Source organism: Lissotriton helveticus, chromosome 4_1, assembly GCF_964261635.1.
Source record: "Lissotriton helveticus chromosome 4_1, aLisHel1.1, whole genome shotgun sequence".
NCBI classification, from domain to species: Eukaryota; Metazoa; Chordata; class Amphibia; order Caudata; family Salamandridae; genus Lissotriton; species Lissotriton helveticus.
In genome coordinates this window covers 650108669-650135376 of record NC_136063.1, presented here as the reverse complement: position 1 = coordinate 650135376, position 26708 = coordinate 650108669, and the positions used below count along the sequence as shown (strand labels likewise).

At 42.8% G+C, this 26708-nt stretch overlaps 1 protein-coding gene across 3 annotated transcripts in view; it reads right to left on the bottom strand.

The window, feature by feature from the left end:
• The window catches only part of SDR16C5 (short chain dehydrogenase/reductase family 16C member 5), a 222525-nt gene extending 196138 nt beyond the window's left edge, over positions 1 to 26387 (bottom strand). Inside the window, exons 1-2 of one of the 3 annotated variants that reach the window (XR_013610536.1) lie at positions 26253 to 26384; positions 23297 to 23643 (exon numbers count right to left, since the gene is read on the bottom strand). Coding sequence is in view for 2 of the 3 variants with exons in the window: in XM_078687282.1 (XP_078543408.1) it covers positions 23297 to 23617 (321 nt within the window). In the remaining variant the exon portion in view is untranslated. Of the gene's footprint in view, positions 1 to 23296; positions 23644 to 24739; positions 24758 to 26252 lie in introns of those variants that run through there. The other 2 variants (XM_078687282.1, XM_078687281.1) reach the window with 2 other exon arrangements.
• Positions 26388 to 26708: the final 321 nt, after the last annotated feature.

The following is a 26708-nucleotide window of genomic DNA, read 5'->3' as shown; positions in this document are numbered from 1 at the left end:
AAAAGACAATGAAGTAGAGACTATAATACTAATAAAAGATAATGTTATATCAACATATGTAGTGGGTCTGAATTGGAACATAGTTGGAATGTTAGTATGTAACCATGTTAGGAATGTTTGCTATGTATTAAGCTTGGAGTGTGCGTCCCCGAGGATTCGATCAGCTGTGACTGTTGAGATCGAGATCCAAGGGAATGCACTGCTCCGCGCCGTGGCCGAAGATTGTATAACAATAAAGAAGATATTTGGTTCACAAACCAACCTGTGTTTCCTAGAACTTCTCTTATTACAACATACCTGCCACATATAAGCTTAAACCCAGGAAAGCAAAAGAACCGACCTTCTCTCAAGCTTTAACAATTTAGAAAGAATTATTCCAAACGGTATCATAACTAAAACCTTTTTCAGCTTCTTCTCTACTTCACAACTCTTGAAACAATAATTTGATAATCTTGCTCAATTTTTCTTCAACAAGATTAAACTAGTATGCGACAACATTGAGGCAGAAAATAATCCACTCTTACCTGATAAGCATGCTACAATAACTTACAATATTCAAACTGTGTATACCCTAAACTCTTTCACACAAACTGACAGAGTTGATCCGGTTACTGGTGTTACAAGCTCTCTTCTCTCAAGCTTATGCCCACGTAAATTCATAAAAATGGTTCTCCTTTTTTCAGAACTCAACTGCTGGGCTGAACTGTTCTTTAGGACAACGCATTTTCCTCCATTTCATGGAAAACTGCTATTAAGCAATCCTTTAAAAGAAAAAGCGAAGTTTGACCCATAAGATTTCAACAAATTGTGTCTAAACTCACTTCTACCATTTCTTGGCAATGTTTGAATAGCTTCTGCAATTTGTCGAAGAAAATTATCTTTAGAGCCAGATTCAGGCCAGGACATGGTACAGAAATGGTGATCCAGGGGTGTTGGGGCAGTGGTACATTTAGACTTGTCAGCATCCTTAAATACCAGAGATCATTCACCCTGAAAAACAACCTAGATGACGTGGGGGTCACAAGTCATCAAATGGATCACATCATTTCTCTCTGTCCATCAGCAAAGTGCTAAGTTACCACCTTTTAGCTCCAAACCAAAGCAACTGAATCCTGGTGCCCTGCAGGAGCCAGTCTTGTCCTCACTGTTTTTTATTATCTCTACTCTACTCCAGCACCTAGCAGTCAATTTCTACATGTGCGCGGACAGCTCAAATCATACTGAGACTGTCAAACTGGAGTGCAAATATGAACCTTGCTCAAGATGGCAAGACTATCATCAACTGCCATACTTTAACACTCTAGTGGATGTATTCTAACTTCTGAAGTAAAATCCTAGCAAATGAGGGGCTGCTAACAAATAAAGCATATTCTTCCTAGCTCATAGCCTGTTGGCCTAAATGTATGCTACCTCCTCCTCCATCCCCACCGAAGGTCATATGCAATATTAGCGTCCATCTTGACACTGATATATATTACCTGAAAAACAGGGGTCTGGGATATTCTTTGACCAACTCAAGATCTTGAAAAAATGTTTACCTTATATTGATAGCAACTAGCATATACCTGTAGTCGAAGTCTTGATTCAGTCTACGGTTACCAAAAATTGCTGACTAAATTTTGGAGTTTCATCCTAGAACACCCTATTGTAAAATCAGTCTCCCTGACTCTTTATCAGCTGAAAGACAGTCATATGTTGCAATCTTAGTTTTCTTACTTGCCTAAGTTGTTTGAAGCCGGGCGAATCAGGTTCTCCCTTGATCTTTGTGTCCTTGTCTGCAGTTATCTCATGGGCTGATTAGCCATTATATGAATGTATTGGCTTTAAGGGTAGGTGTCTGCTCATTGAAGGCATTTTATTTTCAGTTCTTATATTTCCTGCATTTTAGCACCTCTAACGTTAAACATTTTAATAAAGTGGCCTGTGTACGTCACATACTTTGCTGCAAGTCCTCCCTCCCAGCCACCAAGATAATAAATGCTGACCCTACCACCCTGTACAGTGGCTTTTCTCAGTGTCAGTGTTGGGACATCAGCAGCGCTAGGCTGCTCCAGCCTTCCCAGCTGATTAGCCTGCTTGTTTGCCCGAAGCTACATTGGGCCTCCAACACCTCTGAGCTATGGTGCCACAGCACACGCTGTCCTACCGATAGCTACACCACTCAGAGAAAGGTCACCACCTGGGCCTCGCAGCCTTGATCGGGTCTTGTGAGGCCTAGGGGAGGACAGCACAATGGGAGGAGGGCCAGTGATGTCCTGGGCCTTAGAGTAAGCAAGCTAAACTGCCCTTCCCCTGTCCACTGGCTGGACAGTAAAATACAGACATCATTTGGTTGCATTTGGGCTCATTAACCCCAGAAGGTCATGGCACTCTTACACCTGTTACACCCCCTCGGAGTGTCCGCTGCCCCTAAGCCTTGCAGATCCTAGGGGAACATGGGCCTCTTCAGGGCCTTGTAGCTCTGGATCGGGACTGTGAGGCCTATGGGAGAGGGGCCAGTGGCACTAAGGGCCCTGATGCAAGCAAAGTACATTGCCCCCAGACACTTTTTAGTCATTGAAACACAGCAACAATTTAGGTACATTTATCCTTAATATCTCGGAGCCTTGGTGCCACTGCACCTGCTTCACGATTGACAGCCGCATCCCTAACAGGGGTCATGCAGCCATGATCCAACATTGCAGAGCCCATGGCAGGGCGGGATTCTACAGAGCTTTGCAGTGTTGAACCTTGGCTGTTAGGCACATGAAAGATGGGCAAGTAAGAAAGCAATGGTGCCAGGGACACTAATGCAAAGTAAAGGTGCTACCCTACCCCTTTCAACTGGCTACACAGTAAGATACAGTCATAATTTGGCCGCACTGGGCACATAATACTCCTAGATGTGGAATCTGGTCAGTACGGTCCTTGTCAGGGGCTTCATGCTCACACGGATGAGAGGCTTCACAAGCAGAGGCCAGAGGCTGCTGTTATGTGTTGATCCTGGGATTTCAGCCAGTCCAGGCAGGTCAGGTAGACTGTGCTCAGTGTTTCCTTCACTTTCTTCCCACAGGGCTTCACAATAGCCAGTTACGATTTAGGATGATGCAGAGTTTTGTGCTCTCCATCAGTTCTGGCGTTACAATTCCATCTCTCTGAGAGGTACCACGAACAGACCAGTTGCAGCCAGGAAACCACCACCGGAACTTATCTACATCTGTTGCAGTCACCCTTTAGACCTCTCAGAGCTTCTTTCCATCATGGAAGCTTGATCTACAGCGGGTCAGAACTTCAAACTCTGCTTACTTGGCTAAGCGATGCTGCACAGCTCTTCTCCTCTAGGGTAGGAAAGAAGTACTGGTCTCTTTCCCCACTCAGGTACCCTGGAGACATATTTGGCTCAACCTCAACTCAGTCCTCTTATGGCAGATCAGAAGGTATGACTTCAACCTCCATGCTATTTAAGTCTTCGACAAAACGGAAACCCTAAACTTACTTCATGTACTAAAGATCTCAAAATGCACTGCCATGTATTAAAAATAAATTGTGTAAAAAACACTGCAACCACTTTACAAAGCCTTAAATAATACTAGCTTTGATAGTCTTCAGCACAGGATTCTCTCTTCCAGGTCTTGAGTAAGAAATCAATTCCTCACCTGTGACTAGACTTGTGCAGCCCAGTCATGTGAATCTGCCTTAATAAACTACCAGTGCCTGAAGCTCCTTCTTCATGCATTGCTTATGAGCCTCTGTGTACTAGACACTGTGACGCTTGTTTATTGACAAGATCCTGTGTTGCTACGGACAGAATGTGTGCTAGGTTCTAGCACAGCTTGCTGCAGATTTCTCCCAAACAAACATTACTTTCAGTCTCTAGTTTGCAGTCCGATGCAGCTCCCTCGCTAACATAATGCTAGTTAGTTCCACCTGTTCCTGCTACGATTTCCTTATGCTCCTGTCTTGTATCACTCTTTGTGATCCATTTGTCACATTGCTTATTGCTTGTGTTTATCTCCTCCTGTATCGGCTGCCCAGTCTCCTTGTTTAGGATTCTTGTTGCATCTACCCTTTGCCTGTGTTACTCATCTTGCAGTTTATAGTTTTCCCGCAGTCACTCATGTATTTCTAGTCGCCTCATGCTTGTTGTCATGTATACAGTCTCAGGTGGTTGCCCTGCCTTGTTTGTTCTCCAGTTTTACCTTCATGTCCTGCATTTTTGCTACAGTTCCTACATTTTTGTGCTTTCTCTATCAGAATTTGGTCTCTAGTTTTACCCCTTGGCATTGCTTGTCCAATGCTAGCTTAAGTTTGTTTGTTTTCCTGGAGCAGTTTTCTCTCTGCTGCTTGCCTTGTACTCCTCTCGAGCTTTTAGTGTTTGGTAAGTGTACTTGTTAGACCTGGCTTTTTCAGCAGGTTTATCCCCAGACTTTTTGCTTTGTGACCTCCAATGTTTGACCCAGTTTTGTTGGTTTTAGGACTCTGGGCACTTTACCACTGCTATTCAGTGCTAAAGTGCATGCGCTCTCCATGGAAATCGTGTTTATGGATTGGTGTTTCCAAGATTGGCTTATTTGACTTCCTACTAAGTCCCTAGTACAGTGCACTGTGTGTGCCCAGGTCCTACAAGTCAAATGCCGCTAGTGGGACTGCAGCACTGATTGTTCCATCCACACAAGCAGCCTTTCAAAGGAGTCCCAGACCTGCTACTCCAGTGTCTGTGCACAGTCTCTAATGCCATGTCGACCTGGCAAGTGCACCCCTTTTTTCACAATCAAGTTACCCCTAAGATAGGCCCAAGGTACCCCTGTGGACAGGGTGCACTGTATGTGAAAGGCAGGACATGTACTGGTGTGTGTGACATGTCCGGATAGTGAAATACAGTGTATTACGTTTTTAGGTCAAACCTGGGCAGCGCATGCACTGTTCTGCGAGGCATGCTGTATTAGAGTATGGACTCGAAGCTCCAATCATATTTTTCATTGGCTTGCGTCATTGTCCTTTGTATATGCTAGTTTCTGATTCGTTAATAGGCTTGTTAGTCCCTCCTTGTCTTCATTTGTAATCTCCCAGGTGGACTAGCCCTTTTACTTCTGTTGTTACACGGTATGTCTTATTTTAGTCTGCAAGTACTATTTTTTTAATGAGTTTCTCCTACTGCAGACACAACATGCTTTCCTGTAACATTCACCATGTTATGTGTGCTTTCACTTTCCAAGCAGCCCGGGAGAATGACCGCTGCTTCTTTGAAATGAAATAGGTCACGCATTTACAAGAGTTTGAGCTGCATCCCTTTCTAAAACCTGATTGGAAAACGTCTAAGAGGTTGAATGAGTCGAGGTGTTTGTCCAACTGTAGCAGGACGCATTTTTCGAGGGCTTTGGATAGGAAGGGAAGGTTGGAGATAGGGCGAAGGTTTTTTAAGTCGTTGGGGTCAGACGCTGTATTTTTGATGATGGGGGTAATTTGGCCTAGTTGGAGGGAAGCAGGAACACTGCCAGTGGCAAAGGACGAGTTGATGATATTGGTCCATTGTGGGGCGATGATGTGTTTTAGTTCTTGAACCAGATGAGCTGGAAGTGGATCTCTAGTATGTGAGGATGGTTTAAGCTTGGTGATGATGTCAAGGACATCACTTTCTGACACTGGACAAAAATTATTCCAGGAAGCATAAGGTAAGGTTCCTAGTGGGTGATAGAGAGGGGGAGTTGGGAGGAATCAGGGGGGGATAGGAGTGGAAGAAGGCTCAGGGGGAGTGTTAAGGAGGGGGTGTTGACTATGTGGTGGGGGAGTTAAGGCGAAGGATTGATCAATCTTGGTGACTTTATCAGAAAAGAAGCTAGCAATTTCTTCACACCTCTCAGTCGTAGCTAGTAACTTATGGGGGGCTGACGTAGTTTGGTTTTTGACAATGTTAAAAAGCTCCCAAGGACGATTTCTAGCCCGATCAAGTTGTGAACGGAGGAAGGAAGCTCCTTCGTTAAAGATGTGTTTTTTGTAGTTGGCCCTTACAGCTCTGAGGAGGACAAGATTCGAGGTGGAAGGTTGTTGCCTCCAAATGCGTTCAGTCTGTCTGAGAGCTTGTCTCTCTTTGTTAAGGTCAGTATTGAACCAAGTTTTGTAGGGTATAGTTTTTTTGAGTTTTAATTTTGCTGGGGCAATTTGGTCAAGGACTTCAAGGATAGAATTATTGTAATGTTTAGTAAGACCAGTGGCACTGGAGAAAGGGCAAAGCTGTAAGCAAGCTTTTATTGTAGATTCCAGCTCGCCTGGAGGAATAAGGTGAAGATTTCGGGTTAGCTTCTTTTGTTTGCTGGTGTTAGAGGGAGGAGGGGGTATAGAGCTGTTAATCATGAAGAGGATGAGGTGGTGATCGGCCAGTCAATAGGGATGATGTGGGAAAGAGAAGCCAGTTCCTTGCTAGTGATAACAACATCAAGGGTGGCACCTTTGGAGTGAGTTGGAGAGTTGCAGAGTTGCGTCAGGTCACTGATGTCAAGTAAGACATTGATGTAGTTAACTGCGGGGTCGTCGGTTTCGTTCCAATGGAGGTTAAAATGCCCTAGGAAGAGGATTCTAGATTTGGAGAGCGATGATTGAATAAGAAGATCGGACAACTCCTCAGCAAAGGAGAGAGGGTCGCCAGGGGGGTGGTATATAGTATGCAGGCAGATAGGAGGGGAACCCTGTACTGAAAGTTCAGCACCAAGGTATTCAAAAGTGGATAGGTCATGGTGGTGGACAGGTGAAAGTTTAAGTTCTTGTTCTTCTTTATAAATTATAGCGAGGCAATGCCTTTTATTTATGTGCCAATTATCAAAACAGACAAATAAAAGGCATTGTCATTTACATAGCCATTAGATTAAACTCTTGCAAATACAAGACCTATTGCATTGCAAATGCGTGTTCACTATGGAAAGGTCATCTTTCTCATAGGATAGAATGGGAGTATATTTTTAACATCTTATATGCCTGAACTCAGAATATAAAAGTGCATCTTTTAGTAAAGATGATTTTCATATTGCGTGTTTGAAAATAACCAATTTTGGAAAGTGGGTATTTTCCTGCTTAGTCATCCTGTGTGCCTCTGCTGGTTTGTGGATTGACTATCTGGCTTTGGAGTGACAGGGGCTGGGGATGTGCATTCTCTCAGACAGCCACGGGGGTTGAGGTGTCTCCTGCCTTTCCTAAATGAGTCAGGGCTGGGATGAATAGACCTGGGCTGCATTTAGAGTAGTGGAAGGAGATTTCCCTCACTCGAATAGGCCTGGTCTGCCTTGGACAATGCTGTAGCCACCTACCACTAGGAAGCTGGACCAGAGAGGACTGCACTGGTTTGGACTGAGAACAAAGCCTCTCTGCCAAAAGAGAACAAAGAGAAATGGAGTATAAATGTTGGGGTCCAGACCCCAGAAATTTAGATTACTTCTGGACTCTAGAGGAACCCCTGCCAAGGAGAAGGGCTGGGAAAACTGAAGGAAAAGTACTGCCCCTATGTTGTGTACTGTGTGAGGTTGGACTGGAGTGGCTGTTTCTGCCAAGGAGAGGACCAAAACGTTGCTGTGTGCTGTGTATCCTGCTTAAAAAAGATCTTCAAGGGCTTGGTGTAGAGCTTGCCTCCTGTTCTGAAGTCTTAGGGACACAAAGACTTCATTCCCTCTGTCCTCCTGCACCTGGTGTTTCAGCTACCACAGAGGGAAATAGCAACACAGACGCTGGCGAGCGACGCCGCGACCTGCAACAAAGCCATGGGAATTGCTTGTAAAGTGCATGACGCACTGCCCGACTTACTCCGTAGCCCTGACGCTTGCAGACGCTGCACTGTACCGACTCTGACACTGTCACCAAGGCCGCTGCATGCACCAGAACCGAGGGCACCCCTCATGACGCTCACGACGCACCACCTAAACTCGCGCAGCAGCCCAGATCTCACTTATGCTGAGCTTCATCATTGCGGAGCCAATTCCTGACGTGGGTGACCTCCCGAATCCACTGACCCCGCATCATCGTAAGGACCTGACGCCTCTACGCCACTGCGACATCACCTCCCCTGTGATTGTAAGAAACTGATGACGCCCTGCGCCAATGAAGCATCACCTTCCTGACGCGGTGCACCATCTTTATTTTCATCATTTTCCAAGGTAATGTTCTTTGGGGTCCGTGTGACTCCGATCCCAACGCTGCGCACCTCGCGGTCGGCGCCGTACTTTGGGATTTTCAGTTGTCAGGATGGCGTAATAGCCCCAGGTGGAACTACTTGTTGCTACAGGCCTTATTTTTGTGAATAACCTATTTTTGATGATACCCTAATATATGTATAGGTTTTATTGTGTCATTTTGGTTTTGTTTGGTTTAGATAAAGATTACCTATTTTTCTAAGCTGGTGTGGTGTCCATTTATAGTATTTTCACTGTATTACTGTATGGGTACACAAATGCTTTACACAATGCCTCAGAGATAAGCCTGACTGCTCATGCCAAGCTACCCAGGGGGTGAAAAGGGGTTGTAACTCCCTTACCATGACTAGAAGCAAGGGTCCCTACTTGGACAAAGGTACAAACTATTGCCAACAAGAGACCCCCATTTCCAGCAGCACTTTTTTGTCATCACCTGTGTCTCGCTCTAATCTTTTTGCTCAGGAGCTGGCTCATTGATTCTAGGAGGAAATCCCTGCCTCATCCTTAGTCTTGCATTACATGCACCTATAAGTGCCTTCATTGAGACAACGTGACATTGCTATTTTCGTGGGGCTCCCTATCGTCTTTCCAGCTAGGCCAATGGGCCGGTTACATATATGTAAGAATAATCCTTTCTTATGCCATAGGATCACCTCTGCCCCCCCACCATGTATTTTTACAAAGTGACTATCTGTAAGAGTAATCTGCACTGAGAAGTTCAGTTTCCCTATGGCTATGGAAAATTCGGTGTCTTACCAGCGTACAACCCTAGTGGTAACCCAGTTTCTTCGTCCAGTTATTGGTTCCTTTCCTTCCTTGTACACATTAGATATGCCTTATCCTGTCTTCTCCGTCTTGTTCCTTATCCCCACCATATTTCCATCTGTACTTTCCTGGGGTAAGCCACAGCATACTCCTATGCCCTAGTACCCAACCTCCCTGCTTATTAAACTGATATTTCTTTACTTTAAGGGTCATTCTCCCAAAGCCCCATAATACCGAACAGCTCAAGCAACTCAATCATAAGCCCAGTTTCCATTCATAGCTGTGTGGTGCTAAAGGAAGAGGAGTCCGGTTTGACTTGCCAAAAACTGAGGTGTCAGCACCAGGACAAGAGTCCTATTTAGTGAGCCGAAAAGTACTGAGAGACACTCCCAGGGAAAGGAGCAAGAGTGCCTATGGCCACAGTAGGCAGTGGTGTGCGTTGGTTCCCAATTACACAAACATGCTTAAATATGAAACTAGTATCAAGGCAATGCAAACTGTTTAAATTCAGTTACTTCACAATGAAAAAGCACACACGGGCGGAAATATGCACAGCTTTTCACCATATCTCAGCTTTTGCTGTGTAGCAGCAGATGGCCTCATCATGGAGAGTTATTCTTAGCCCAGCAATACAAGTAACGTCAAGTGGGCACTTGGTGTCAGACTGTGTCTCAGATGCCACTCAGTGCAGAGTGACAGACCTGCTGCAGTTCCCATTTAGACCTCTCAGAGCTTCTTTCCAGCATAAATAAGTGACTAGTTATGTTTGAACTTCCACTTCTGCTTACCCATCTAAGGGATGCTGCACTGCATTCCTCCTCTAGGGTAGGAAAGAAGCACAGCTCTTTCCCCACTCCAGGTCAAAGGAGACATATTTGGCCCAGCCACGTCACTCAGCACTGCCCTCTTATAGTAGATCAGGTCTGATCTCTGCCCCCACCACCGCCTATAGCTCAAGACAGAATAAAAGTCCACATTTGTAAAGCGCACAATCACCCGTAATACAAGTGAGGTGCACAAAAGGGAGTAGGCCTAGGGAAACCATTTGGAAAACAAGTCTGCCCTACTTAAACAAACACAAGAACAAGCAACAAACTTAACTAAACATGACTTAGAGAAATACATAAAACACACTAATTCTTAATCTGCATTATTGTTAAATCCATATTGTTTTGTATATTTTAGGTAATGCTATTTTACACATAAGTATTTCTTGGAAAAACAGTTTACAAGCATCATAGTGCAATTTTATATTTGGTTAGATCTTCAAATGACATTTAGTTTTCATCCAAAATGTGATGCTTTTAGTAGGGCGAACCTTTTTTTCAAGATGATGTTTGCCATCTGCAAATACTTCCTGACATGCCGAAAACAATGCACCTTGTGACTAGCAATGCAATCAATCTCTAAGAAAAGGAATAATACACCTAGTAGCCAATAGCATGATACGAGAGAGAAGTACTACTCTGGGTTGATGCAAGATGTGAATGACACTTTCTCGAAGCAATGGATGAAGAGTGCTAACTGAAACAAGCCAATGGCTGAAAGGGGCTGACCCAAATCCTGCTTTTGTGTACTGTACACAAGAGATCTTTGGCTTTGCCAGAACTAAAGAAAGAACGCTCATCTTAGCCCTGGTTTCTAAAGTTTATGGAAACAACAGACATAGCCTGTGATGACTGAAGAATCTCATCCAAGCAAAACGAGAAAAGGTCGTGAGGGTGGCCTTGGCAATTTGCTACAGGTTTTTTAGAACTGCAGTTTCTAAACAGTTTCTGACAGTAGAGGACATGCGGCCAGAGGAAGTTGAAACCCAAAGAGTTTGCTTGACTAGAAGTGATAGCCTGAGAGATCAGTGATGGGGATCAAGAGAACTACATTTAGGGGAGCTATGAGGAGCTTTTTTCACTGTTGCAAATAACCATATCATTAATAAAATACCTCAAAATTAGACTTGTCAATAAAACAAAGTATAATAAAACAAAGTATAAAATAATCACATTATTCTAACAATCGATAAAACATTTGATGAACGGCAGTGTCATTATATTCTCATTATTATTCATCATTGTACTTATTGTTAATTTTTATACTTTCATTGTTTCCCCTAACTTATTTGTGTTCAATAGACCAGACACGGGTAGAATCATACATTATTATCTAGTGAAAGACCAAGTACACAGAAAACGGACACATTATCAGCTTCCACCGGTTTTTACAAATATAGCTCCTTCATTCCAACTCCCAGAACAAACAATCATGGACCCCATATCCTCCAGGACATTGTCTGCCATCCCAAACCAACGCCTAAGTTCCAAATGTGTAGCCAAGGTGTCTGTCAAATAAAGAAACCTTGAAGTGTATTCATATCCACATTTGGATTAACTTGACAGGTAGATTGTCACTCTCTATCAAAGCCAACCTTGATCCCTGAGGGATCCCGAGCATCTTTACTCATGAGCTTGACATATTATTTTTCAGCTAGAACTTTTATGTGTCTCCCCTACTTGGCTTGGACAACTTACACGCAACTTGTGCTGATTCTGTTGGAAGTGTTGATTCGCACCTTTAGCTGGTAGACAAGTAAGCAACTAATAATAAGAGAAAAAGACTGCATAGGGTATGATCAGGCACTGCAAAGGATGGGTGCACAAGCGGTGAATATCAATCCTTCTTGGGATAGAAGGTAGAATCTTCCATGTTTTCACGATCAGGTGCAAAAAACATGTATGGTGGGGGCAGCTCTGTAGCGCACAACACAACTTTTGGTGAAAGTGACCGTAATTGGATAGGTGTAGCTCAGCAGGGAATATGTTGTAGCCTTTCAGGTCATCTGAAGTACACAGTGAGGTCTTGATTTATGGCATTCATCAGGAAGACGTTTTTCCGCCGAATCGCGCATTGAAGAGAATCAATTTAAGCCACAATAGTGTGAAAATAATCAAGTTTTTATCATGTCATTTAAAGACTGCATTTAAGCAGCAATAGGGTGTCAGAACTGATTATTTTTTACCATTATGCCTGTATTAACTGAGGAAAAGGACAGATAAAAGAAAAGTGTCAAATGTTGTAACATTGTATAGATTCTTTTGAAAAGCCCAAATACCTATGGTGTTAGAATTCTAATACGATGTTTTATGGTGTGTATGAATGAATACAATTTGGAATGGATATATGAAACATGAGGTACGAATGTAGATTGAGTGGAGGGTTTTGATAGACTGATCAGTCATGTTTCTTATGCTGACCTGTAATGAGAAAACTGAGGAGAAATGCCTAAGTGGATATAAATTGGTTATACATATTGAGCATCAATGTGATTAAACTCTAAAAGTATTTATGTAATGTACAAATAAATGAATACAAAAATAACAACACAACATGTTGGGCCTTACATTCATGTGCGCATGTGAAATTTAGGAGCTTTAATATTAAGATAAGGAATCTTGCCTCTAATGATAGTTTTGCCCTGCCCACGAACCATTAAGTAAATCAGGGGGTCCCATTCAAATTTTTGCTTTTGTACCCCAGGAGTTCCAGTCACAAACTCTCCAGCCCCCCGATTCTGTTATGTGAACAAGCCTTAGAGGGAATCTTCGGAGGCGGAGCTCAGAGCCATAAATCATCATTGGAGTGACTCTGTTGCTTTGGCTATACAGGCTTGGCGTTAATTAGCAGCTAAAAGAGATTTGTAAATGTTTATGCATTAGGCCCACATCATTCTTGCATCAAACTGAATCCCTATAAATGAATACACATTTGCCTCGGACACTTCAGTACATTCAATATGTCACTTCCTATGTGTTTTTTTCTACCAATACTAGAATTTCTGTTTTTTGCTCATTAATTCTTGAATGGTGAGCATTTGAATACTGGCCCAAAGCAGTAAGTGATCGTTCCACTTTGATTGCAGTCTAATTGCTATATAATGTGTGTACAACTGAGCACAGCCTTTAGTCAGTCAAGTTCTGAAGGGAACTTGTGCACAGAAGTAGAAGTGGTATCAAATTGATGACAAAAATAGAACTATTGCTGGCACATATACATACGCATGCCTCCCACCAGTTTTGATCGGATTCTGAATTTGTGGCAACTGATTTCTTTGCTTTGTTAACGTGGCCCCTTTGTTTGCACGAAGGTTGTTTCATATGGCTACAAGTGGGATTTGATATCTACAATGTAGAACTATTGTCGACAACACGGAGGAGTAACATGGTGTCAAGGTCTTCAAAAAAATCCACAAATACACAGTGGAGTAGCATCACAACCCCATGAGCACAGTTGCTGGCTAGTAGAGTGTCACTGCAGCAAATATCGCGTACATTCCCTTGAGAAATCTTAGCTGCAGCAGATGCAAAATTGCCCTGGAATCAAACCACATTATCAAACAAGGTTTTTTTTCTTAACGAGTTTCATCTTAATCCACAATAAAGTTTGATTGACTTGACTTGAATGCTCAGATGCACACATGGAACGTACTACAAAACTAATTATTGGACTCTACTTTTAGCTTAAACATTTTGCCTGCTAAAGCCTTCATTACAAGAGGGCCAGGAATACCCCCATCTGTATTTCTGCAACCTGAATGAATACCGGATACTACAAGAGAAGGAATATTAAAAATTGAGAAAAGAGGCTACATCACTTCTCCGTTTAGCTTCTGCACCAACAGACACACTGTTTAAGCAAACCATGTCCTCTGAGTAGTATTTAAATCATACATCTGACACTAGGCTGAAACAATGTCCAACTCATTGGGACACTTTCTTTTCTTGAAGTGGAGAAGGCTTAGAAAGCCGCCTAGTATGAAGCACTTGTAGGTTTAAGTTAGGGGACGGATGCCAAATATCTTAAATTCAGAAACTGTGCAGGCAATTACATATGGGAGAGTTTTGTTTATCTAGTTTGGATTCGTGGTGGTTATCCATCGCTTTGTTCAACGTATATGTGTTGAATAGTTTGTGTCTTTGCATTCTTTCCTCCACAGATTGGATTATGAAATACTCTTTTCGGAGTTGCTGGCTGATAATCAACTAGAGAAAGTTGTCTATGGCTTCAAATATTATCAGTAGTTCATCTGCATGTAGCTTTACACCTCTAGCAGCAGCCTCTCTGGCTTCAGCCTGCACAATATGGGTTCAGTCACACCAAAGACACCCAGAGCTTTAGGCTTTGAACAGCAAGAAGGTACTGGGTTTCAATGTTTTGACGACCTCAGGTAGCACATAAGAGAATAATATACACATCCACACCACGTGGTAGCATATGAATCACAACCTGTGCTGTAGGTTTATCAACCATGCAGAACCTTTTCCTCAAAGGCAGGCTGAAGAGCAGGATTGCCTCATAGCAAACATAATTACATTAAGAATGATTTGCAATCTACAAATCAACTGATCATTAACTGCCCAATTACAGTACTATTTAAAACCCCAGGAGCTTGAGTCATAAAGTTGCGCAATGCAGATATACTAGAACATTATATGAAGCTAAACATAACAGCATGATTGAAATCATATTACCTAGAGTTCTGAAAAATGGCAGGTGTCTTATTATAGAAGTGACCTGGGAAAAGCAAAGGATACTTCTGCTCATTTTTGCACCGAGCAGAACTTTTGTATTACAGATAGGGCTGTTGACGCTTGTGCAAAAACTTCACTAAGGTGGATTGTTTGGGTTCATGTTAAACTGTGCGATTTAAAGGGGGAGTTCCTTCCTTTGTCTCACAAAAAGGAGAGAGCAACTTTATGGATTTACTCGTGCTGTATTACTGACATAGGGACAGGGTGAATAAAGCTATATGTAGCTGTAATTACTGTTTACAGCCTAAAAAAAGGCGCACAATTAATCCACCACGGGGCGCTGCTTGGAAGGTGTGGTATTTCAAATGTATCTATCTGTGTATGTATATATATATATATATATATATATATATATATATATATATATATATATATTCAATCTTGCCAAACTTGTCCGGTTTAAAGAAGGCGCTGACACCATGAATCTGAATCCAAACTCGATTTATTAGATCAGTATCTGCTCAGACGCGTTTCGGCGTTGCCGCCTTGTTCACTACATCTGCATCTACATTTGGTTTCTCAATTTATACTAAGAGAGCCATGGGTGTGTCTGCCAATTAGCATACAGGTTAAAACAAGATGTTGCCGTGGTTACATTAAAGGCACAAACCTGTATTTTGACAAAAGTCTTTTCTCAGTTTTTACCCATATGGCAGGCATTACATCAGAATTATTTTTCACACAATATGAATATAATACAATCACCCAAATACGTGTATTCAAATGGTGTTCACAACCTTTTCATCATGTAGCATGTTAAAAATCACAGCTAACATTTAGGTACCATTAGAAGCATTTGTTAAAATTCTAGTGAAAAGAATAATACTTTAGCACACTTTGCTACAGTTTCCCCGTGTTGTTGCCATGGATGTTCCTAATATAAGGACCTGACCGAGTAGGTCATCTGGTTTGCCTGTTTCATGCTTGTTTCGACTTCCCGCTCGAGGCAGCGTGTATACTTGGACACAACATGCCGTCTCGAGTCCACCCCGTCCATCCTACGCTCACCCATGCCGCTATGTAAGTGCTTGAGCGCGTTGCGAGGTTTGTGTGATTTGAATATTTGTGATTGCTACTCGTAATCACTCATCTATAGTATTTGGTTATACAAAACTTGCGGGCTTCGGTGACTTAAAAGATCATACGGGGTAGTACCCGTTAACCTTGTACTTGACATTTTTAACCGTAGGAATTACTTTTTAGAATTTCAAATCGGTAACTTAGGACAGAATACATCATACCGCATCTGGGGAAGGGTTGAGGTATTACGCGTGCGTTTATTGTAGAATCCCACTCAGACAATAAATCTCTAAGTAGAGTTAAGGAGAAGGGAGTTCTGTGGGTTTTGGTACACATTGTCTGAAGTGATTATAGGATTATTGGATTTAGACTTAAATTGGGTGAATCTACGATAGTATGATCCATGCCGCGTCAGAGGAGCGGAATGAGTTATTGCACGAGCGTCTGTTGTGCACCAACATCCAGTCACAACTACTCTAAATAGAGTTAAAAATGGGGGGGAAAATAAGAACCATATTTGTATTTCGTTGCAAAGTGTCTAAGTGTCTGTGAGGCTGGGAAAGGGGTGAGGAGTGCCGTGTACTCAGACTCCGGCGTGGGTCTGAGATGTGCTCTTAATGTGCCCGTGATAACCCCGTGAAACGTGTAGTAGATGAACTGCAGATGTTCTTCGAATGGTACTCAGGGCAAAGGAATGTCGTGTGGGTGTGTTAGACTACATCTTTATAAATGGACACTTAGGGCTTCGTCCGCATTCAGGCCGAATGGGATCTTGGAGTTTAAGAGTATAATATACCTCGACTCCAAGCGGCGTAGCGCTAATGGGCGGTTCCCCCCTCTTATGTTTTTGGGAATGCTGTCAATTACAAAATACTGGATATTTTTGGCATTACCGTTATGGGTCTCATGTATATGCCTGGCCACCGGGTACGTTGGATCATTATTGGCGATTGCTCGCAAGTGCTGTAAGATCCGTACGTGCGCTGGATGGATGGTGGAACCCACGTAATTTTTACCGCATGAACATGACAGTACATAGACTGCAAAGTCTGTCTTGCATGTATATGCGTCTCTCAGCATGTAAGGTTTAATCCTGAAAGGGACTTGTACTTTTGTAGTGTTCACCCCGTGGGTACAGGCTTTACATTTTGAACACTTTTTGAAGCCCCTTTGGGAATCCAACCAATTTTTGGATTTTTTGAGAGCTGGCGCATTACACACTAGTTCTTCCCTCATGGATTTTGCCTTTCTGAAGGTTATTAATGGACTGGTGCCCACTGACTCACCTATGCTTGGGTCCCCTCGAACTAAGGGCCAGTGTCTTGTCAGGATCTTCCGTAGGTTGCTATGATACCTGTTGTAACCAGTTATTAATCTTGGAGGATCTTTTTTATTATTTGGCTCAGTTGTTACTTGTGTTGCAGTCTCTGGGAAAATTAGATCTTTCCTATTTTTACCTCTGCATTTTTCTTCTGCCCTCTGGCAAGTGCTGTTAGTGTATCCTCTCTTCCTGAGTCTTTTAAATAACTCCTGTTTGGCATTAGAGAGTCCCTCATCAGTACTACAGTTCCGTGTCATTCTCAGGCACTCAGCATAGGGAATTGATTGTTTTAGTGGTGTAGGGTGGAAGCTGTGCGCATGTAGTAGGGCATTCCCTGCGGTAGGCTTTCTGTATGTTTGTGTCTGTATTTTGTTATCTTGTACAAACAGTTCTAAGTCAAGGAATTGAATATTGGTAGCATTTGTGTTACATGTAAACTTTAGATTCAATACATTTTCATTTAGAGCCAATGCAAATCTTTCTGCTTCTTCAGCGCTGCCTTGCCATAGAATGAAAATATCATCTATGTACCTCTTGTACATTACTACATTGTCTGACATAATGTCTCTATGTTGGACTCCTAGTACCTGCTCCTCCCACCAGCCCATGTGTAGATTCGCATAGCTGGGGGAGAAGCAAGTACCCATGGCCGAGCCTTGCAGCTGTTTGTAGTGGAGTCTGTCAAAGATGAAAATGTTATTAGAGAGAGAGAGAGAGAGAGAGTGTTTTTTTACTTATGAATTGGAGAACCATTGTATGTCATGATTCTAGGTTTCTCTCAACTGGACATGTTATTCCATATTAATATTTACCCTAACAATTTTGTAATTTACTTATGGGACTGAACGATTTAGTTCTACGACTATAATTTAAAAAAAAAGTATATTATATATTATATATATATATATATATATATATATATATATATATATATATATTCGGAGAAAGAAGTCACAGTTTGTTTTAACTCAGTTTTTTGAGCAGTGTTCTTCCTATTTTAACTGTGCACTGCTTTTTTATGCTGTATCTTTTACTAATTAGTGTTTTCTCTATCAATAATTCAGTATGCAACATGTTACAACTCCTCCCCTTTTTCTACTTAATCCAGGTGAACATTCCATTATTTGGTCAAAATGGAAGAAAATGTTTCTTCATTATTTCAGGGTATGTGGTACTCCATTATCAAGTGAAAGGAAATCCTCACTTGTGTTACATTGTTTAGGCAATTGAGGACAAGAAGTACTTGAGAATTTGCCAGATTTAGTCGGTGATGATTCAGAACTCAATGAGTTTGAAAAAACAAGATCTTGAGTACCTTCCCAAGGTCAGTACCATTGTCGAACGCAACCATTTTGGTATAAGGGAACAAATATCCAATGAAAGCGTGGAGGGGTATATCACCAGCCTTATGAATTTAGCCTCCACATGAAATTTTGGCTTCACCTTAGAGGAAAGGATTAGAGATCCATTCGTGCTGAGGTGACAAGGTTAGGCATGAACTGTGGATTAAGGATGATTCCCCGATACATGAATTAGTGTCTATAGTTAAGCATGTTGAGCACACGTTAGCCTGTGTCAATGAGCGTGAGAAAGGAAAGAAAACCAGTGTTAGTAAAGTAGAAGTGAAGGAAGATGAAACCAAGATTAAAGACGAAATTAAAAGCAAAGTGGTCCTAGTGCAGCAATCTAGATTAAAGGCAGGGGTATGTTATAGGTGTGGAAATACTGGACATTTTGCTTTCTTCAGGAAAAGTCCTGCCGTAAATTATGGAATCAACAAGACTCTTCTACACAAACTCCAAACCATCCAGAACGCAGCAGCCAGACTCGTCCTCGGGACCCCGCGTCACCAACACATGACCCAACACCTACGAGGCCCCCACTGGCTCCCCGTCCAGAAGAGGGTCATCGTCAAGCTCCTCACCCACACCTACAAATCCCTCTACAACATCGGACCCACATACCTCAACGACAGAGTATCTTTCCACGTACCCAAGAGGAACCTCCGCTCCACCCACCTCGCCCTGGTGGATGTCCTCCGCATCCGCAGAAGCAAAACGGGCGGGAGAGCCTTCTCCCACATCGCAGCCAAGACCTGGAACGAGCTCCCTGTGAACATCGGATGAATCCCGACCCTGCACACATTCAGAAAGGACCTCAAGACCTGGCTCTTCGACTGATCCGGAGCCACCCCCTCCCCTCCCCCCAGCGCCTTGAGACCCTCAAGGGCGAGCAGCGCGCTATACAAACCCCTGATTGATTGATTGATTGGCATAATATACATTATTGGGACTTCTTGTCCCAGATGCTTTGCTAGTTTCTTTAATGAAGGCAACTGATTCCTCAGTACTTTCTCAGGTTAGACGTTCAACTGAAGTAAGCGTGAAGTACTACGTATGTCACCTGAAAAGCCAGTCATTTCATACCATCAAGTAGATCCCCAGGGGCCTCAAGTCAGGGCTTTGACATGATTGTGGAGGGTAATTTGTACCCTCTACTCACCAAGTCTTGAAATAATATTGCCTCTGGGAAGCATCTCAATATAGCCTTCTGGGGAAGAGTTAAGGTAGTAAATATGTCCACTGCACTCAGATTTAATTAGGTTTCCCAAATGCTCCCTCTTCTGAGGCATAAATTGGAGTGGTGAAAATCAACAATGCACGTTTCATGCACAGTCCACCATGGAAGTGCTGCTTCTCCCACATGTGTGCACTTACTATGCAGCACACAATCTATGTATTTTTCTACCACATCATCATTTGCCCACTCTCAAGGGGGGGCGGGGGGAATTAGGACTTGGGATCAGCTGCACTGCCTAACACCCAGGGCGCCACTACCATATACTGTACTTGTGCACAATCGTTCAACTTGAATAATCTTATTCCCATGGCAACTCTAACTAGAAAACTGTACATAAAATGTTTGGAATAGATCTTTTCTTGTATGTGATTCTCCATATTAGCATCAAGATAACAGGCAAAATAGAAACCCAAAGGCATCAACTGAGTAGATTAACTTATTGAAGGAGGGAAGGCTAAAGCTTTGACTCACTCTGAAGAGAGTTTGCATTGGATGACACTTTCCACTGGTAACACTAGCAACTCTTCCAAAGTCTATGTGGACACCTGGGATAGCAGTGCTGAAGCCAGTTTTCCCGATCCAGTGGTATGTACAGGGAGGTGGTCACGGACCTCTACAATGAGTCTAGAACACAATTTTTTCCAAATTAGTCTTTAAACAGAAAGTAAGCAGTATAGGCACATTTCAGCAGGCCAGAACTACTCTAAAGTAGGGTCCCACAGGGGTCTGCTATCAGCCCTATACTTTTTAACATTTATATGCAACCCCTGATGCGGATCATCAAAAGCCATGGCATCAGCGTGACAAATTACGCAGATGATACTCAGCTGATAATCCCTCGCTTGATGGAGCTCAAGCAAACTCACTGGAAACTTTCTACACCTGTATGCTGGAAATGTCACTCTGGCTCAACCAGAACTCACTACAATTTAATAGTGAGAAAACTGAAATACTGCACTGCACAGTAGGAAAAATCCCCAAAAGTTTACCATTAGACTTTTGGCCTCAGCTGTTAGGGGACTCGCCCACCCCAGTGAACTCAGTAAAAAATCTTGGAGTCACTATTAACAACAAACTGAGCCTAGAGACCAACGTCAACAAGCAGGTCAGCTGCTGTCTCGCTCTGCTGAGAGGACTCCGAAGGCTGCTACCTCTCCTGCCCCCACAGACCAGAGCTGACATAGTCAGGAGTACTATTCTCAGCCGCCTGGACTACTGCAATGCCCTTCTGCTGGAGTCCCCTGCCTATCTTATTTCCAGACTTCAAAGTGTCCAGGCGGCAGCAGCAAAATTGGCACTCTCTCGTAAGCGAAGATCTTCTACCACTCTTGCCCTGGCTGACCTACACTGGCTGCCCATACATCAGAGGATCTGCTTTAAATCCCTATGTATTGTCTTCAGGGCAGCTCATGGGCTAGGCCCCCGACCACTTCAGAACAAATTCAATTGGTATGAGCCCACCCGGTCTCTTCGTTCCTCATCTTTAAACTTCATTAGTATTCCTAGGATCAAGAAAGCCACCTGTGGGGGACGAGCCTTCAGTATAGCTGCAGCCCACCTATGGAACAACCTCCCTATCGACATCAGAAAAACCAACTAATTTATGACCTTTCGTAAAAAGGTGAAAACTTGACTTTTTCCCAAAAAATCCCCAAAAAATCCACCAAAATAAATAAATCTATTCTGATCAGCACCATGTCCACTCTCCTGTCCCCACAGAGTTCTTAGCTATATGTACTTTAGCGCCAGGATGCCCGTAGGGTTACAGAGCGCTTTACAAATGCTATAAATAAATAAATAAATAAAGACGACTTTTAGTTATCACATGGTAGCGTTCTCAGGAAAGTGAGGTTTCAATTAGTATACTTTAAAGTATGTCAGAACTGGTGCTGGACCCCTGAAAGACTGAGCAAAACTGGTTTACTCCCACACTCAAAATGTTGGCCGTGTAATTAGATGGCCTGCACCCTGTTACACATTCTCTGGTACTGTCCAAAACTGGACCAATGCTCGTCTTCTATTTAGGCTAAAATCTGTACCTTAACCCCTTGCGTGCTCCCGTTGAGAGCACTACCTCCCTAGTGCTGCCGTCGGTGCCCCGCCCACCCTTTAGAACGCCCGCACCGCGGTGGAAAAACCGCAGCGGTTAAGGGGTTAAAATGGGATATGTAAAAACATCTACAGATCTTCTCGCACGACACAGGGAAAAAAGCAGGCTATGATCTATTACCTCATTATCAAAGATTATCACTGAATGCTCTGTGGCAAGGTCAGTATGCATAAAGCAATCTTACATTACATTCTTTCAAATGGCAATGCTCAATTATGGAGGCCCTGCACACACCATATAAACTGCAATTCAGAATGTATGGCAAATAAAAATATAATGTGGTTTGTATTAACAAACTCATAAAACAAACACAGTACCCAAATCCATAAAAGGTGATATTTTTAAAACAAGGTCGGTGTACACTTATGTGGCTTTTTGGTAAAATGTTCACAGCTGCTGTCCGTGTGACACAAATGGTTTCAATATATTGCACTCCTTGGTTTTCTGTGCCCCCTGTAACCCTTTAATCCAATATAAGATCCACACATACAAGTGTAAACAAGTACTTGCAATGCCACCAGGTTGGTCCTTTACATTGAGAGTTCTAAGCTAATGGCTTTGTCAATGCTTGTTAGTGAAGCACTATTAAAAAAGGACATTAAAAGCTTTTGAAAATACTAGAGGAATAGCAAACGCTTATATTAAGGTATCTCAAACCTGAACACTCAAATATGTTCAATCTTTATAAACAGCATGGTTTCTTTTTCAGATTTCATGAAGGAAACTGAATCTTAAAAACCTGTTGTGTGTGATCCAGTTTAAAAAATAACAGAAAACTCGAAGCAGGCACTTATAATAACATAGCTGACATGGAACTAGAACACACCGTCTGAAACCTTTATAAAAACATAGCTGACATGGAACTAGAACACACCGTCTGAAACCTTTAGTAGTCTGCAGCAGTCCGGGAGCAGATTTATGGGTCTCTAGGAAAAGATATCTCCTTGCTAATTACTTTAAGTAAACCTTCTACATCATAAACAGGCCGGGCGAGTGCAGCAGCTTGCCCCACACCCACCGCCATAAATAGTACCTTTGTATGCCACGGCCTTGGGTTTCATACATGATGAGGTATGCAGAAGTAAGAGAAACCCAACCCAATAAAGTATACTCTTTAGGAAAGCATGGCAAACATATATGTTACTGTGCTTCTGCAGACAGGCTGGGAGAAGCGGGATGCAACATGGAGTGGGCAGTGATGTGAGAGGTAGAGCAACATATGGGGGAGAGAGCAAGAAAACGCAGGCACTCCCAGGGGGTGTTCAAAGTAAAAGAAAAAAAGCTCCCTGATCTGAGAAGTGGAAAGGTGCAAGTCATCCCAGTCAAAAGGGTGCTAAGAAGCTGTGCTCCAGTGGAGGGACAGACACAACCCATTAAATAAGAATCAAACAAATTGGAATGACAAGAAAGGCAACACATAGTAAGCACACACAGCCCATTCTAAATACTATTACTGTACACAATAACAAAAGGCAACCATAAGCTGCCTGTAAGTGAGATCTAAAAAGACAGTATACTATGATCATTTTAAATTACCCATATTCTGTAGTATGTCTCATCAGTAAACTGGGAAATGTTAAAAATGGATCTTAGCAGTCAAAACAAGGAAGGTAAAGAACATTAAAGGATGTAGGAGTTCAATACTCGTTAAAAATTGCAAATGAAGAGTCTCTGAATGATAAAGAGGATGATGAAACGTGCTTTCATTTAGACTCAACATTGCTTAGGATGATCCCTACTGGCATATCTAAAACCTCATATTTACCTGTGCAGCCACCTTGTAGACGTCTTGCCTGTTGCTGCAGTCACAGATGTAATCATGTACCCGTTTGGCTCCATGTTCTTTGGCCAGTCTGCACGTCTCTTTGTTGCCCTCCTGATTGATGTCCCAGAGGACTAGCGTGGCTCCAAGTTGTGCAAATTCTAAAGCCATCAATCTCCCTATCCCACTTCCTGCTCCAGTTATAAGAACAATTTCCCCAGCAACATTCTTTCTTCTGGAAGGCAGAAGCCACAAAAACAAAGGTTCAAAGATGTAGTATATAGAGAGCACCAGGACCCTCAGCGTTTCTAGAAAGAAATTCATCTCCAATGCAGTCTGTGGGCCAACGTCTGCAGAAAAAAAAGATGGCAAAACAAAGTATTATGTAACCTTGAATTACTTTAGTAATAATTGATGCAGTCATGCAGATGTACTGAAAGTGTCCAATGACCGCCACTTTTCTAGTGACAGTCAAGGTCCCTTCAATCGGATTTCATAAGTTTCAAACTAAGACAGAGGACAATGCAATACCACCTTTGAAAACCACCTACATCGATCACTAAACGAATCTAATTTCATAGAACAGGCGACACTGAATTCAACCAACTGACCGGAAAAAAATACAGAATTGCAGTTGAAAATCTGATCAACACCATTCTAGTTGGCACTAAATTATGGAACTTTAACACTTGCCCATCAGATGACCAATGAAATCCTTCAAAAATATTAAGCTATTGTAACACCTTCCACCCTGATACAATACTTGAATGTCTGGTCAAATCTCACAAAATCGCTTAGACGTTCACCCCATTATACATCTAACAAACCGTAACTAGAGGCTGGTGAGACAACAAATTAACTGAGAGAGCCAAGCCAAGAGTCTGACCCCGATGTAATGAGTCCATGCACAAACTGAGCGCTGAAAAAGTTTGCTTTATAAATCAAACAACACGTAAACTTTGCACAAATCAGTCAATAAAATCAGTATGTATTAGTCCTTCTCTATGTTAAGGCATGTTTTAAACTACTGTGCATTTTTCTACAGTTTTTTTATATAAAGCGAACTCGATCCAAAGGTACTGTAGCTACTCTATTATGAGCACCAATTACATTACACAAAATCACCAATCATTGTTTATAGGAATAGGGAGAATAAGGGTCTGATTTGGAGTTTGGCAGTCTTACCGCTGTGGCGGAAGTCCCAAGATGACCGCCGGCTATTATTACGATGTCACCGCTGGTCCTGGGGAGGTGTTTCTGATGGCGGTGAATGTTTTTTCATATATGTGTTGATGCATGTGTGTATATTTTTACTGCACAAGTGTTGAATATACACATATGCATGAGAAGTGAAAAGTTACCTACTACCAGTACTTTGCCATTGATGAAGTCTGGACCGTACGTTCCCAGATCAGTCAATGGGTAAATATTATAGAACGGACTTACCTGGATTTCGGCACCCACAGGGTTGTTTTCTTTAGGGACAAGATGCTGCTGTGAAGGAGGGACCTGGAGGAAGGGATCCACGTGGGAGACTGAAGGAAAGAAAAGGAAATGGGCGAGTATGCACCTCAATTCCTTCGATTCGGACTACTCAAAGCAGGTGGACTTCCTGCCACGGTCGGCTCCTCAGAAAGCCAACTCGTAATTCGGACGGCAGGGAACTTCTCTGTACCACCCTCTGAAAGCTGCATTACACCTATCGACATTGCGGTGGTCTGAGAATGACTGGGGGTGTTGGCGTGCTCAGGCGGTCATTCGTCTGCAAACCAACAATATCATAATACAGCAGGGAGACTGCCTAGTGAGCGCGGGTGAAGCCAACTCTATGGCAGTCCCAAGACTGCCAAAGTCGTAAGCAGGCCATAAGTAATTTGGCCAGAATCACTCGATGATTAGCAAGTGCCGAGCATCATACCTGGTTCCCCTATCCCCAGCTCCAAAAGTCGCAGCTCTGGCTGTACCGCCACATCCAGGGTAAAGGGAGGGAGGGTCAAGGGAGTCAAGCTGAAGCCACATGAAAGCTCATCTCGTCATAAACTCGAGGTTCCGACAGGACCTTGAGCACAGCCAGAGCCAGGTATCAAGCTCGAGCTTTCAGTGGCTCGCTCATCTCGAACAGTAAATGTGATAGTTTTAAATCAAAATATTCATAAAATATGATTCAAAATTACAACCACTTTGAGAACTCCCTGCTCCCACCATCCCTTTGTGCCCTGTCCAACAAATCCATATTACAGTCATTCTACATCGAGCGCGCGCACAGTCCACAGACACCAAGTGAAAAGAAGTAAGAAGACTTGGCAAAAAAAAATCGTGGGTGATCAATTCCTCCTTTAGCTTGCTCTGCAGAGGAGAAAGGCTAAAGTGAAAAGCAACATCCTCCTTTCAGATGGAAAATATCGTAAATCTTACAACTAAATAAGAAATGTTGGCAAGTTTGCCTTTTTCCGCAGATCAGAAGACGATGCTTCATACCTGCTAGACACTGAATGAAAATAAACAAATATAAACGCTGCAAGCGTGCCCTTGTTTATGTAAAACAAATGTTAAGCATTTTAGATATACACATTACAATTCAGTGCAGCAGGTATAAAAGACACCAGTCCCTCAAGCCTAATAAGTGCCCGGGGGGGGGGGGGGGGGGGGGGTAAGTGCATTGTTAACTCTGTAAATCGAGGTTTGACCAGTGGGGTCTGTCTACTCTATTGTTAATCGACCTTAAACTACGGTGCTATTTAAGTTAGGGCTTTTTGCAGACAGGGGGCGCGTGCACGGTGGTATAGTATATATTTAGGTATATCAGCATAGTTAAACTTGTACCAAGAGCTCTCGTTGTAAAAGTTAAGTCTACAGAATGCCTGTAAGACCTGAGCATTGAGGCTCGAACTGGAATGCATGGAACGACAGAAAAGAAAGCTGCAGGCGATGAGGCATCGGAGGACGTTTAGTTTCTTACCAACGCTGAAAGATTGAAAACGCCGGGCTGGAGCAGGAAAGCGCTGCCTGTCAATGTGGCGGTGACACTGGAGACAGGGCGCCTGGAGAAGGACAAGACCAAAGTGCAAAGGGGAAAAAGACGTCACCACCAGCTGAGCTCACGCGCCAGGAGATCTCTGCACTGCGCATGCGCTGCGACGGGAGAGGATTGGAGTAGGAAGCCTTACTTTCACTTCCGTCATCTCATCATGTCTCTCATTTCCTTTTCAGTCTTTCATCTCTATACTCTCGTAGTTGTATATTGTTTAGACTTCCCCTATGCACGCATTGCCCCGCGGCTGTTAGAAAGTTCATTGCGCAGGTTTAGCCAAGTGTTAAAGATAGCGCATGGGACAGTAATATCCAAGTGTGTGCGTTACAGTCCAACGTTAACGCAGCCTCTCAAATTTTAAAGGGAAATGTCACATTAAAAAAA